Raw genomic sequence first — 15,326 nt, forward strand, 5'->3', positions numbered from 1 at the left:
GTCACCATCCCTATAGACATGTAGATTAAGTCACCATCCCTATAGACATGTAGATTAAGTCACCATCCCTATAGACATGTAGATTAAGTCACCCTGTCACCATCCCTATAGACATGTAGATTAAGTCACCCTGTCACCATCCCTATAGACATGTAGATTAAGTCACCATCCCTACAGACATGTAGATTAAGTCACCCTGTCACCATCCCTATAGACATGTAGATTAAGTCACCATCCCTATAGATATGTAGATTAAGTCACCCTGTCACCATCTCTATAGACATGTAGATTAAGTCACCATCCCTACAGACATGTAGATTAAGTCACCATCTCTATAGACATGTAGAGTAAGTCACCATTCCTATAGACATGTAGATTAAGTCACCATCTCTATAGACATGTAGATTAAGTCACCATCTCTATAGACATGTAGATTAAGTCACCATCTCTATAGGCATGTAGAGTAAGTCACCCTGTCACCATTCCTATAGACATGTAGAGTAAGTCACCCTGTCACCATCCGTATAGACATGTAGATTAAGTCACCATCCCTACAGACATGTAGATTAAGTCACCCTGTCACCATCCCTATAGACATGTAGATTAAGTCACCATCCCTACAGACATGTAGATTAAGTCACCCTGTCACCATCCCTATAGACATGTAGATTAAGTCACCATCCCTACAGACATGTAGATTAAGTCACCCCGTCACCATCCCTATAGACATGTAGATTAAGTCACCATCCCTATAGACATGTAGATTAAGTCACCCTGTCACCATCCCTATAGACATGTAGATTAAGTCACCATCCCTACAGACATGTAGGGTAAGTCACCCTGTCACCATTCCTATAGACATGTAGATTAAGCCACCTGTCACCATCCCTATAGACATGTAGATTAAGTCACCATCCCTACAGACATGTAGAGTAAGTCACCCTGTCACCATTCCTATAGACATGTAGATTAAGTCACCCTGTCACCATCCCTATAGACATGTACATTAAGTCACCATCCCTACAGACATGTAGATTAAGTCACCCTGTCACCATCCCTATAGACATGTAGATTAAGTCACTCTGTCACCATCCCTATAGACATGTAAATTAAGTCACCCTGTCACCATCCCTACAGACATGTAGAGTAAGTCACCCTGTCACCATTCCTATAGACATGTAGATTAAGTCACCCTGTCACCATCCCTATAGACATGTAGATTAAGTCACCCTGTCACCATCCCTATAGACATGTAGATTAAGTCACCCTGTCACCATCCCTATAGACATGTAGATTAAGTCACCCTGTCACCATCCCTATAGACATGTAGATTAAGTCACCATCCCTATAGACATGTAGATTAAGTCACCATCCCTATAGACATGTAGATTAAGTCACCATCCCTACAGACATGTAGATTAAGTCACCATCCCTATAGACATGTAGATTAAGTCACCATCTCTATAGACATGTATATTAAGTCACCCTGTCACCATCCCTATAGACATGTAGATTAAGTCACCATCCCTACAGACATGTAGATTAAGTCACCCTGTCACCATCCCTACAGACATGTAGATTAAGTCACCCTGTCACCATCCCTATAGACATGTAGATTAAGTCACCCTGTCACCATCCTTATAGGCATGTAGATTAAGTCACCCTGTCACCATCCCTATAGACATGTAGAGTAAGTCACCCTGTCACCATCCCTACAGACATGTAGATTAAGTCACCCTGTCACCATCCCTACAGACATGTAGATTAAGTCACCCTGTCACCATCCCTATAGACATGTAGATTAAGTCACCCTGTCACCATCCCTACAGACATGTAGATTAAGTCACCCTGTCACCATCCCTATAGACATGTAGATTAAGTCACCATCCCTATAGACATGTAGATTAAGTCACCATCCCTATAGACATGTAGATTAAGTCACCCTGTCACCATCCCTATAGACATGTAGATTAAGTCACCCTGTCACCATCCCTATAGACATGTAGATTAAGTCACCATCCCTACAGACATGTAGATTAAGTCACCCTGTCACCATCCCTATAGACATGTAGATTAAGTCACCATCCCTATAGACATGTAGATTAAGTCACCCTGTCACCATCTCTATAGACATGTAGATTAAGTCACCATCCCTACAGACATGTAGATTAAGTCACCATCTCTATAAACATGTAGAGTAAGTCACCATTCCTATAGACATGTAGATTAAGTCACCATCTCTATAGACATGTAGATTAAGTCACCATCTCTATAGACATGTAGATTAAGTCACCATCTCTATAGGCATGTAGAGTAAGTCACCCTGTCACCATTCCTATAGACATGTAGAGTAAGTCACCCTGTCACCATCCGTATAGACATGTAGATTAAGTCACCATCCCTACAGACATGTAGATTAAATCACCCTGTCACCATCCCTATAGACATGTAGATTAAGTCACCATCCCTACAGACATGTAGATTAAGTCACCCCGTCACCATCCCTATAGACATGTAGATTAAGTCACCCTGTCACCATCCCTACAGACATGTAGAGTAAGTCATCCTGTCACCATCCCTATAGACATGTAGATTAAGTCACCATCCCTATAGACATGTAGAGTAAGTCACCCTGTCACCATTCCTATAGACATGTAGATTAAGTCACCCTGTCACCATCCCTATAGACATGTAGATTAAGTCACCATCCCTACAGACATGTAGATTAAGTCACCCTGTCACCATCCCTATAGACATGTAGATTAAGTCACCCTGTCACCATCCCTATAGACATGTAAATTAAGTCACCCTGTCACCATCCCTACAGACATGTAGAGTAAGTCACCCTGTCACCATTCCTATAGACATGTAGATTAAGTCACCCTGTCACCATCCCTATAGACATGTAGATTAAGTCACCCTGTCACCATCCCTATAGACATGTAGATTAAGTCACCCTGTCACCATCCCTATAGACATGTAGATTAAGTCACCCTGTCACCATCCCTATAGACATGTAGATTAAGTCACCCTGTCACCATCCCTATAGACATGTAGATTAAGTCACCATCCCTATAGACATGTAGATTAAGTCACCATCCCTATAGACATGTAGATTAAGTCACCATCCCTACAGACATGTAGATTAAGTCACCATCCCTATAGACATGTAGATTAAGTCACCATCTCTATAGACATGTATATTAAGTCACCCTGTCACCATCCCTATAGACATGTAGATTAAGTCACCATCCCTACAGACATGTAGATTAAGTCACCCTGTCACCATCCCTATAGACATGTAGATTAAGTCACCATCCCTACAGACATGTAGATTAAGTCACCATCCCTACAGACATGTAGATTAAGTCACCATCCCTATAGACATGTAGATTAAGTCACCATCCCTACAGACATGTAGATTAAGTCACCCTGTCACCATCCCTATAGACATGTAGATTAAGTCACCATCCCTATAGACATGTAGATTAAGTCACCATCCCTATAGACATGTAGATTAAGTCACCATCTCTATAGACATGTAGATTAAGTCACCATCCCTATAGACATGTAGATTAAGTCACCATCCCTACAGACATGTAGATTAAGTCACCCTGTCACCATCCCTATAGACATGTAGATTAAGTCACCATCCCTACAGACATGTAGATTAAGTCACCATCCCTACAGACATGTAGATTAAGTCACCCTGTCACCATCCCTATAGACATGTAGATTAAGTCACCATCCCTATAGACATGTAGATTAAGTCACCATCCCTATAGACATGTAGATTAAGTCACCATCCCTATAGACATGTAGATTAAGTCACCATCTCTATAGACATGTAGATTAAGTCACCATCCCTATAGACATGTAGATTAAGTCACCATCCCTATAGACATGTAGATTAAGTCACCATCCTTATAGACATGTAGATTAAGTCACCATCCCTATAGACATGTAGATTAAGTCACCATCCCTATAGACATGTAGATTAAGTCACCATCCCTACGTCCCAATAAAACGATGACATGTTCTGTCTAATTGTCTGGTAATCTCCATGTCTGTGATTTAGGCTGTGTTTCTGTACAGCACTTTGTGACATCAGCTGATGTAAGAAGGGCTTTATAAAGACATTTGACTGATTTAATGTTGCTTGTGAGTTCAGAGGAGGAGTGTGAAATGATCCTTTCCGCCCCCCTCTCACCTAGGTCTGGATCTGTTCTCGCTGATCCAAGGTGACCCGCAGCATTACAGAGCTCCCATGTTCCTGGATAGCCTGACCAGCAGCCTGCAGGGTGCCACCACTAGCGCCGGCCTGGTGTCCTCTTCTAGCCAATACGACACCAGTTCCCACCACACCACTGCCTCTTCATCCTCCCATGAGACTGGGGTTATCACTGGGGGAGGAGGAGGGTCCAACATCATCTCAGACATCATCTCATTGGACTGATCTTCTGGTCCCTGAGAGCTCATTGGACTAATCTTCTGGTCCCTGAGAGCTCATTGGACTAAGCTTCTGGTCCCTGAGAGCTCATTGGACTAAGCCTCCTATTCGACACAAGCCTCCGAGGACTGAGGTAGTGCACTATATAGGGAATATCGTGCCATTTTGGACCTGGACGATGTCCACAGGCCACCATGGGACAGGGAGATCCCAGAGCTAGGCTAACTTGTCTCCTTTCCTTTGTCTGTCTGCCAGTGAAGTTAGAGGACACATTTGCTTTTTTCCCCCTACCGTGCCCGTGCTGATTGAAGGAAAGGAAAACTTGGAGAGGAAGCCATTTTTAGATAGTTGAGACTGTTGGACCCGTAGTCTTTTTCTCAATTGGATTTGCTCAGCTCCTACGTCCTCTCCCGCCTCCTTTTGAAAAATGGTCAAAGGTGATTGGAGGAGAGGCGGCGAGGAGAGTGAATGTGGGTGAAAATGTGCTTGTATGAAATGACGTTTACAGGTTGGATCCCAAAACGTGGTGATTAAAACGAATGAAGATAGTTGTGGAAGACATTTTTTTATTTTTTTTAGCTACAACGATAGATTTTAAACATGTTCATGCTTTTTCTCCGACGACAAAACGAAAGCTGATTTAAAGAGTGGAGGGGGGGGGGGGGGTGGGCAGGTTTCAGTAGTCTTCCATGAAGGACTCCGGTAGGATACACATGACCTTCCTCGTGGTAAAGGTGACTATCAAGGAGAGGAGGGAAACTCTTCCGTTCAGCTACTAACGAATTGACATCTCCTTAACCACTCATCGGTTTCCGGGTCACAGAGGAGAGAGGACGGACCCCCCCCCCCCAAATAGTCAAAAGCCTATTTTGACTGAGTTGGCCTCACCCCACACACATTCTGACCTGTGGAAGAGAAGGGGATTTTGCCAGTCTGTTCTTCACATTTGTTTTTAATTGGATGAGTTGACGTGGAAGCATTCCGCAGGAAGTGGGACAATGGGGGGCGGGGTTTGTTTCCCCCTTCAGTCACAGCAATAATACTATAGTTTTCCAGATCTACTGACTCTGTACACGGTTGAAAGTGTATCTAAAACATGGAACCATTAGAAATTAGATATTTGTGTGGGGGGGGGGGGGGGGTGGATCCATGAATTGAAGGTACCATTTAGTTTTTTGTACAAATTATCAAAAGTGATACAAACTAGAGCGTTGAGTGTTTATAAAATGCCATCTTTCTCAGCATTTTGGAAAATCTGTTTTGTATTTACTTGGACCTTGTTGTGTGTGTACCATCCTAATTATTTTTGCCTTCTTGGGAAGGATCCCCTTTTGTTCTGTGTGTAAACATTTATATGAGTTAATGTCCCCAAATGGTTTCCGTCCCCCACGAGTCCCACGGTTTGAACATGTTAAGTTTGTTGGTTTGAAGGTTGGATGTTTTCACACCGTTATACATAGCTACATGTTCACGGAACCAAATGTAATGCGAAGTTGTCAATTGAGCCTTTGTTGAACGTAGCAACAAAAAAAAAGCAATCAGGGCCTGAAATAGTGTATTTTATTTAATGTACAAAACTCTAGATAAATTAGCTACGGCAATTAGTGCTGCGGTTTTTAAAGTGTAGAATGATATGTCGGCCCTCAACCTTGTATGAGTTGCTTAGGGAAAGGGGACCTACCCACTAAAATGTTAGGATTTACATTAAGTTAGGTTAATGTTTTAAAATGGAAGCTGGAGTATTTTCCAAACTTAAATTTAAGGGAATAGATATTTAATATTTTATTGTCGTTAAAGGATGCTCCTCTTGTTTTGCTGTGGGTAAAGGATGCTCCTCTGGTTTCGCTATGGGTAAAGGATGCTCCTCTTGTTTCACTATGGTTAAAGGATGCTCCTCTGGTTTCGCTATGGGTAAAGGATGCTCCTCTGGTTTTGCTATGGGTAAAGGATGCTCTTGTTTCGCTATGGGTAAAGGATGCTCTTGTTTCGCTATGGGTAAAGGATGCTCCTCTTGTTTCGCTGTGGGTAAAGGATGCTCCTCTGGTTTTGCTATGGGTAAAGGATGCTCCTCTTGTTTCGCTATGGGTAAAGGATGCTCCTCTTGTTTCGCTATGGGTAAAGGATGCTCCTCTTGTTTCGCTGTGGGTAAAGGATGCTCCTCTTGTTTCGCTATGGGTAAAGGATGCTCCTCTTGTTTCGCTATGGGTAAAGGATGCTCCTCTTGTTTCGCTGTGGGTAAAGGATGCTCCTCTTGTTTCGCTGTGGGTAAAGGATGCTCCTCTTGTTTCACTATGGGTAAAGGATGCTCCTCTTGTTTTGCTATGGGTAAAGGATGCTCTTGTTTCGCTGTGCCATCGTGATGCAAACAAACAAACAAACAAACAACAAGGTGCTCATTTTTTATTTGCTGTCAGGATCTCAGACTTAAAACAATAAAGCGGCATTTTTTTTAAATACCTGTATTAGTCAACTTTCCCCCCTCATACCTTTTCTAGTTATAATACAGTGTATTGTTGTTGTTATTGTGGTTTGGCTATTTTTATTTTATACATTTCCACATTAGGGTGCTATGATCATTAAATTGCACTAGGAAGCAGCAGTCCAATCACAGACGATCACAGTTTATCCAGGAAGTTGTCCAGGGAAGGGATGCCTTCTTTGAGGCCTTTGCGTTTGCGGGTGTCTGCCACTACTTGCCATGGCCGACTGGTCTCGTCGAAGGGGTCCCCGGGCAGGATCTGCCAGTGGTCGAACACACACTGGGGGAAGGCCTGGCCACCTGTGTTGGATCTCAAGTCCGCTGTGAAACCTAACGACATCGGGGGGGAGGGGGGGGGGGGGGGGGGGGGGGGGGGGGGGGAATCAAAAATAAAATATTCATAAACAACCAGAGGTCTGTGTTGTTTTGTCATGCTTATCTGTAACTAGTTGGTTGACTCCTATTTCCTATGTTACGCTCCTATCCTGACCGAATACAATGTTTTACTTGTTAAAGAGCTAATCCTTTTCATAAAGGCTGTGATTGTACCAGTATAGTGATATTTTTTCCATGGAAAACTATTTTGGTCCTTTAAAAAAAAAAAACCTTCTGTATGTAAAATATTTTGTGATAGCTTGGAAAATAAATACACGTGACTGGATGGGTGTTTCCAACGTCGGGGTTGTTTTCCTAAAGAAGTTAAATCCGCTTTGTGTTTTGTTTCCTTGCTGTGACGAAACAGGCAGAGGGAGCAGGTCTCGAACCCTCGACCTTCGACCCCGAAGTCCAGCGCGCTATCGAGCATGCTCAAGCGGCAGAGTCGATATCCGCGCTTATAAACCCAGGGTCGTTACACTACTAACAAGTATTGTGGTATTGTCCTGGCCCTACTAAATTAGTCTTTAGTTATAGAATATATATATATATATTTTTTAGAAAAGGTACATTTGAATTGTTTCTCTTTTTAAATGTTGTTTCCATTCATTGTTTTGGTGAAATGGATTGTTGGAAGATGTGATTAACGCACCAAATTATTAATTGATTGGGCTATCCTTTTAAAATGGTCTGTTTTACATTCAGTGTTGAAATGTTTCGTTGGAAAGCGTGATGAACTCACCAAACGATTCGTTGACTGGAAGGAAAGCCTTCACGATGAAGATGGGTGTTCCAGCGACCTGCGACTCCTCAAATACCATGCCTCTCTTTCTGTTCAGCACACCGTAGATCCCTCCAACGACGTGCTCTGGACACTGCAGGAAGAACGGTTTAGGTAAGTTGAAATACACTCAACTAAAAATATATTTTTTTAAACACACAACATGCAACAATTTCTACGATTTTACTGACTTACAGTTTATATAAAGGAAACCCAGTCAATTGAAATAAATTAATTTGGCTCTAATCTATGGATTTCGCATAACTGTGAACACAGATGTGACGGATCAAGCCCTGCAGTGCCTTAGACCGCTGTGCCACTTGGGAGTCCCAAAATAATACACCTGTAAAAGCCTATTACACGCCATAGCCTACTGAATTTGATTTCGGGCACAAATGAAAACGTCACTGATTTCCCCATTTAATTGATTCAGCATTGTCTCAATGAAGAGTTTGGCGTGCGTCATGCACAGTAACAAGGCCTGCTGGAGTTAGCGGCAGGCAGACGATCAATATCCACGGTCGTAGTACGGTCGAAGTCTGAGCTGGAATGTGAAGCTAACTGAAGACCGGCTAGCTTTAGAAAACCCAGAGTAGATCTAGCTTGATTCATAGGATACCCCTCAGGACTCAGGAAAGGTTGAACATCCCTTACTATTCTGTCTGTATATTCTGTTGTGGTTGTTAGCACCATCTCACCAGGTCAAATTCCTGGTACATGTAAATGTACTTGGGAGTATAAAGAAGATTCTGATTTTGAATCTCACCTCTGAGTTCTACGTGGACTCACCTGGATCTGGATCAGGTAGACTGTTTCTATAAGTCGTGACTGAGCTGAGAGGCGGAGATGACTCACCTGGATCTCGACCAGGTAGACTGGCTCCATGAGCCGTGGCTGAGCTGTGAGCTGAGAGGCGTAGATGACTCGGCGTGCCGTGGGGATGATCTGTCCGCCCCCTCTGTGGATGGCATCCGCATGCAGCGTCACATCATGGACGTCGAAACGTATCCCCCTCATGTTCTCCTCACACAGGACACCCTGAGAAAGAGAGTGTTTTTCAGTGGTGGTGTAGTTTTCTGGTTCTCAGAGTTAGTGGTGGGGTTCTCTGGTTCTAAGAGCATGTCAGTGGTGGTGGGGTTCTCTGGTTCTGAGAGCCTGTCAGTGGTGGTGGGGTTCCCTGGTTCTAAGAGCCTGTCAGTGGTGGTGGGGTTATCTGGTTCTGAGAGCCTGTCAGTGGTGTTGGGGTTCTCTGGTTCTGAGAGCCTGTCAGTGGTGGTGGGGTTATCTGGTTCTGAGAGCCTGTCAGTGGTGGTGGGGTTCTCTGGTTCTAAGAGCATGTCAGTGGTGGTGGGGTTCTCTGGTTCTAAGAGCCTGTCAGTGGTGGTGAGGTTCTCTGGTTCTGAGAGCCGGTCAGTGGTGGTGGGATTCTCAGAGCCTGTCAGTGGTGGTGGGGTTCTCAGAGCCTGTCAGTGGTGGTGAGGTTCTCTTGTTCTGAGAGGCGGTCAGTGGTGGTGGGGTTCTCAGAGCTTGTCAGTGGTGGTGGGGTTCTCTTGTTCTGAGAGGCGGTCAGTGGTGGTGGGGTTCTCTGGTTCTCAGAGCCTGTCAGTGGTGGTGGGGTTCTCTGGTTCTAAAAGTTGGTGCTAAAGGGGCTTGACCCCCCCCCAGCCCTGCTGGCGTCTGCTCACCTCCTTGGAGGCCCACTGGAACCCTGCCACCACGCTGTCCTTGATCTCATTGAGGTACTGCACTCCCTTGGTAACGTCCGTCAGGATGTTGGGTCCCGTCCCGTCGGGGCCGAAACACCAGATCTTGCGGGCCTCTGTCACCTCCCACTCGTACTTCTCAGTCAGGTAGCGAGCCCTGGTCTTCAGTTCCTGTCTGGAGCTCACGTCCCCCTTATCGATATCCTCTGCCAGACCATCCTGGAAGGGCCGGGCCTTCATGTATAGACGGTTGTGTTTGTTAGGGGACTTGGACAGGCAGACCTGGTCTGAATCCTCGGCTACGGTCTCGCGGTAAGACACCACAGGGTCAGATTTCTGGGAGAAGTATTCAAGAGGATTCAGTTTTTTAGTATCTTCACTCAATATTCAAAGGTTACAAATGTGATTTCAAAAATAAGCTAATTTCATCCTTTTTGAAAAGCATTCCTGTACAATGCAGTAAGTCAATATCCTCCCAACCTTTAGGGGGATCCCAGCGTGGTCCTCCTCCAGATCCTTCAGGCAGATCTCCAGATGAAGCTCCCCAGCTCCAGCTACAATGTGTTCTCCAGACTCCTCAATGATGCACTGCCACACGGAGAGACAGGACAAAGACACATAAACAGCACTGTTTCCCTGCATCTCAAACAGACTAGTCTTGTCCCTGGACCATGGGGTCAGACTAGTATTGTACCAGACTCCTCAATGATGCACTGCCACACGGAGAGACAGGACAAAGACACATAAACAGGACTGTTTCCCTGCATCTCGAACAGACTAGTCTTGTCCCTGGACCATGGGGTCAGACTAGTCTTATACCTGGACCATGGGGTCAGACTAGTATAGTATTATACCTGGACCATGGGGTCAGACTAGTATAGTATTGTACCTGGACCATGGGGTCAGACTAGTATAGTATTATACCTGGACCATGGGGTCAGACTAGTATAGTATTGTACCTGGACCATGGGGTCAGACTAGTATAGTATTGTACCTGGACCATGGGGTCAGACTAGTATAGTATTGTACCTGGACCATGGGGTCAGACTAGTATAGTATTGTACCTGGACCATGGGGTCAGACTAGTATAGTATTGTACCTGGACCATGGGGTCAGACTAGTACAGTATTGTACCTGGACCATGGGGTCAGACTAGTATAGTATTGTACCTGGACCATGGGGTCAGACTAGTATAGTATTGTACCTGGACCATGGGGTCAGACTAGTATTGTACCTGGACCATGGGGTCAGACTAATATTGTACCTGGACCATGGGGTCAGACTAGTATAGTATTATACCTGGACCATGGGGTCAGACTAGTATAGTATTGTACCTGGACCATGGGGTCAGACTAGTATAGTCTTGTACCTGGACCATGGGGTCAGACTAGTATAGTCTTGTACCTGGACCATGGGGTCAGATTAGTACAGTATTGTACCTGGACCATGGGGTCAGACTAGTATAGTATTGTACCTGGACCATGGGGTCAGACTAGTATAGTATTGTACCTGGACCATGGGATCAAACTAGTATAGTATTGTACCTGGACCATGGGGTCAGACTAGTATTGTACCTGGACCATGGGGTCAGATTAGTATTGTACCTGGACCATGGGGTCAGACTAGTCTTGTACCTGGACCATGGGGTCAGACTAGTATTGTACCTGGACCATGGGGTCAGACTAGTATAGTCTTGTACCTGGACCATGGGGTCAGACTAGTATAGTATTGTACCTGGACCATGGGGTCAGACTAGTATAGGCTTGTACCTGGACCATGGGGTCAGACTAGTATAGTATTGTACCTGGACAATGGGGTCAGACTAGTATTGTACCTGGACCATGGGGCTAGTATAGTATTGTACCTGGACCATGGGGTCAGACTAGTATAGTATTATACCTGGACCATGGGGTCAGACTAGTATTGTACCTGGACCATGGGGACAGACTAGTATAGTATTGTACCTGGACCATGGGGTCAGACTAGTATTGTACCTGGACCATGGGGTCAGACTAGTCTTGTACCTGGACCATGGGGTCAGACTAGTATAGTATTGTACCTGGACCATGGGGTCAGACTAGTATAGTATTGTACCTGGACCATGGGGTCAGACTAGTATAGTATTGTACCTGGACCATGGGGTCAGACTAGTATTGTACCTGGACCATGGGGTCAGACTAGTATTGTACCTTGACCATGGGGTCAGACTAGTATAATATTGTAACTGGACCATGGGGTCAGACTAGTATAGTATTGTACCTGGACCATGGGGTCAGACTAGTATAGTATTGTACCTGGACCATGGGGTCAGACTAGTATAGTATTGTACCTGGACCATGGGGTCAGACTAGTATTGTACCTGGACCATGGGGTCAGACTAGTCTTGTACCTGGACCATGGGGTCAGACTAGCATAGTATTGTACCTGGACATGGGGTCAGACTAGTATAGTATTGTACCTGGACCATGGGGTCAGACTAGTATAGTATTGTACCTGGACCATGGGGTCAGACTAGTATAGTATTGTACCTGGACCATGGGGTCAGACTAGTATAGTATTGTACCTGGACCATGGGGTCAGACTAGTATAGTATTATACCTGGACCATGGGGTCAGACTAGTATAGTATTGTACCTGGACCATGGGGTCAGACTAGTATAGTATTATACCTGGACCATGGGGTCAGACTTGGCCAGGCGTTTGAGTCCCTCCACCAGCTTGGGCAGGTCAGCAGGGTTCTTGCACTCCACCGCCACCCTGACCACGGGACTGACGCTGAACTTCATCACCCTCAGGTTGTGGGCGTGCTCAAAGGTGGAGATGGTCCCGGTCTTCACCAGGAATTGGTCTACTCCCACCAGACCCACGATGTTGCCGCAGGGCACATCCTCAATGGGCTCTGTGTAGCGCCCCATCATCAGAATGGTCCTGGGAGTCAGAGGGAGCACAGCAGAGTTCAGAGTTTTAATTTGTCAGAGGACCTCACCTCTAAACAGTTGTCGTAGGACAGTCACACACACACCACTCCAGTCATTGTTCCATAGGACATGTCCTGGTCTCCAGTCGTGTTCCATAGGACATGTCCTGGTCTCCAGTCGTGTTCCATAGGACATGTCCTGGTCTCTAGTCGTGTTCCATAGGACATGTACTGGTCTCTAGTCGTGTTCCATAGGACATGTACTGGTCTCCAGTCGTGTTCCATTGGACATGTCCTGGTCTCTAGTCATTGTTCCATAGGACATGTACTGGTCTCCAGTCATTGTTCCATAGGACATGTACTGGTCTCCAGTCATTGTTCCATAGGACATGTACTGGTCTCCAGTCATTGTTCCATAGGACATGTACTGGTCTCCAGTCATTGTTCCATAGAACATGTCCTGGTATCTAGTCATTGTTCCATAGGACATGTCCTGGTCTCCAGTCGTGTTCCATAGGACATGTCCTGGTCTCTAGTCGTGTTCCATAGGACATGTCCTGGTCTCTAGTCGTGTTCCATAGGACATGTACTGGTCTCCAGTCATTGTTCCATAGAACATGTCCTGGTATCTAGTCATTGTTCCATAGGACATGTCCTGGTCTCCAGTCGTGTTCCATAGGACATGTCCTGGTCTCCAGTCGTGTTCCATAGGACATGTACTGGTCTCTAGTCATTGTTCCATAGGACATGTACTGTATATCCTTCCTGTTTGGCCCTGTCCGGGGGTGTCCTCAGATGGGGCCACAGTGTCTCCTGACCCATCCTGTCTCAGCCTCCAGTATTTATGCTGCAGTAGTTTATGTGTCGGGGGGCTAGGGTCAGTTTGTTATATCTGGAGTACTTCTCCTGTCCTATTCGGTGTCCTGTGTGAATCTAAGTGTACGTTCTCTAATTCTCTCCTTCTCTCTTTCTTTCTCTCTCTCGGAGGACCTGAGCCCTAGGACCATGCCCCAGGAATACCTGACATGATGACTCCTTGCTGTCCCCAGTCCACCTGACTGTGCTGTTGCTCCAGTTTCAATTGTTCTGCCTTATTATTATTCGACCATGCTGGTCATTTATGAACATTTGAACATCTTGGCCATGTTCTGTTATAATCTCCACCCGGCACAGCCAGAAGAGGACTGGCCACCCCACATAGCCTGGTTCCTCTCTAGGTTTCTTTCTAGGTTTTGGCCTTTCTAGGGAGTTTTTCCTAGCCACCGTGCTTCTACACCTGCATTGCTTGCTGTTTGGGGTTTTAGGCTGGGTTTCTGTACAGCACTTTGAGATATCAGCTGATGTACGAAGGGCTATATAAATTGATTTGATTTGATACTGGTCTCCAGTCATTGTTCCATAGGACATGTACTGGTCTCCAGTCATTGTTCCATAGGACATGTTCTGGTCTCTAGTCGTGTTCCATAGGACATGTCCTGGTCTCTAGTCGTGTTCCATAGGACATGTCCTGGTCTCTAGTCGTGTTCCATAGGACATGTCCTGGTCTCCAGTCATTGTTCCATAGGACATGTACTGGTCTCTAGTCATTGTTCCATAGGACATGTACTGGTCTCTAGTCATTGTTCCATAGGACATGTACTGGTCTCCAGTCATTGTTCCATAGGACATGTACTGGTCTCTAGTCATTGTTCCATAGGACATGTCCTGGTCTCCAGTCGTGTTCCATAGGACATGTCCTGGTCTCTAGTCGTGTTCCATAGGACATGTCCTGGTCTCTAGTCGTGTTCCATAGGACATGTACTGGTCTCCAGTCATATTTCCATAGGACATGTACTGGTCTCTAGTCGTGTTCCATAGAACATGTCCTGGTCTCTAGTCGTGTTCCATAGAACATGTCCTGGTCTCTAGTCGTGTTCCATAGGACATGTCCTGGTCTCTAGTCATTGTTCCATAGGACATGTCCTGGTCTCCAGTCATTGTTCCATAGAACATGTCCTGGTCTCTAGTCGTGTTCCATAGGACATGTACTGGTCTCTAGTCGTGTTCCATAGGACATGTCCTGGTCTCTAGTCGTGTTCCATAGAACATGTCCTGGTCTCTAGTCGTGTTCCATAGGACATGTCCTGGTCTCTAGTCGTGTTCCATAGGACATGTCCTGGTCTCTAGTCGTGTTCCATAGGACATGTACTGGTCTCTAGTCGTGTTCCATAGAACATGTCCTGGTCTCTAGTCGTGTTCCATAGGACATGTCCTGGTCTCTAGTCGTGTTCCATAGGACATGTACTGGTCTCCAGTCATATTTCCATAGGACATGTACTGGTCTCCAGTCATTGTTCCATAGGACATGTCCTGGTCTCCAGTCATTGTTCCATAGGACATGTACTGGTCTCCAGTCATTGTTCCATAGGACATGTCCTGGTCAGTTCTCCACCCATGTTCATCGTTTTTTATATATATATATATATAGTTTCACCATATTAAAACGAGAGTTAATTTCACATAACAGGGTTGACCTTAAAATGAGGGACAGACATTTCATGTGATTAGATTCATCACTAAATCACATGAAATGAATAGTAATCTCCAGAAATGACTGTCAAAGCAACACAATATGTTGGGCTT

General features: G+C 45.2%; 2 protein-coding genes across 4 annotated transcripts in view; one reads left to right on the forward strand and one right to left on the reverse strand.

The window, feature by feature from the left end:
• The window catches only part of pias2 (protein inhibitor of activated STAT, 2), a 33,112-nt gene extending 25,522 nt beyond the window's left edge, over positions 1 to 7,590 (forward strand). For all 3 annotated transcript variants that reach the window (XM_036936540.1, XM_036936542.1, XM_036936543.1), the window contains one exon: positions 4,215 to 7,590. In XM_036936540.1, the coding sequence (XP_036792435.1) occupies positions 4,215 to 4,456 (242 nt within the window). In that variant the 3' untranslated portion in view covers positions 4,457 to 7,590. The remainder of the gene's footprint in view (positions 1 to 4,214) is intronic.
• LOC110536498 (elongation factor 2) overlaps positions 6,837 to 15,326 on the reverse strand; it is a 19,588-nt gene continuing 11,098 nt past the window's right edge. Inside the window, exons 10-15 of the mRNA XM_036936539.1 lie at positions 12,457 to 12,715; positions 10,269 to 10,376; positions 9,771 to 10,124; positions 8,941 to 9,123; positions 8,047 to 8,179; positions 6,837 to 7,259 (exon numbers count right to left, since the gene is read on the reverse strand). Coding sequence (XP_036792434.1) covers positions 7,066 to 7,259; positions 8,047 to 8,179; positions 8,941 to 9,123; positions 9,771 to 10,124; positions 10,269 to 10,376; positions 12,457 to 12,715 — 1,231 coding nt within the window. The 3' untranslated portion in view covers positions 6,837 to 7,065. The remainder of the gene's footprint in view (positions 7,260 to 8,046; positions 8,180 to 8,940; positions 9,124 to 9,770; positions 10,125 to 10,268; positions 10,377 to 12,456; positions 12,716 to 15,326) is intronic.

The sequence above is a fragment of the Oncorhynchus mykiss genome, chromosome 11, assembly GCF_013265735.2.
Source record: "Oncorhynchus mykiss isolate Arlee chromosome 11, USDA_OmykA_1.1, whole genome shotgun sequence".
Taxonomy (NCBI): domain Eukaryota; kingdom Metazoa; phylum Chordata; class Actinopteri; order Salmoniformes; family Salmonidae; genus Oncorhynchus; species Oncorhynchus mykiss.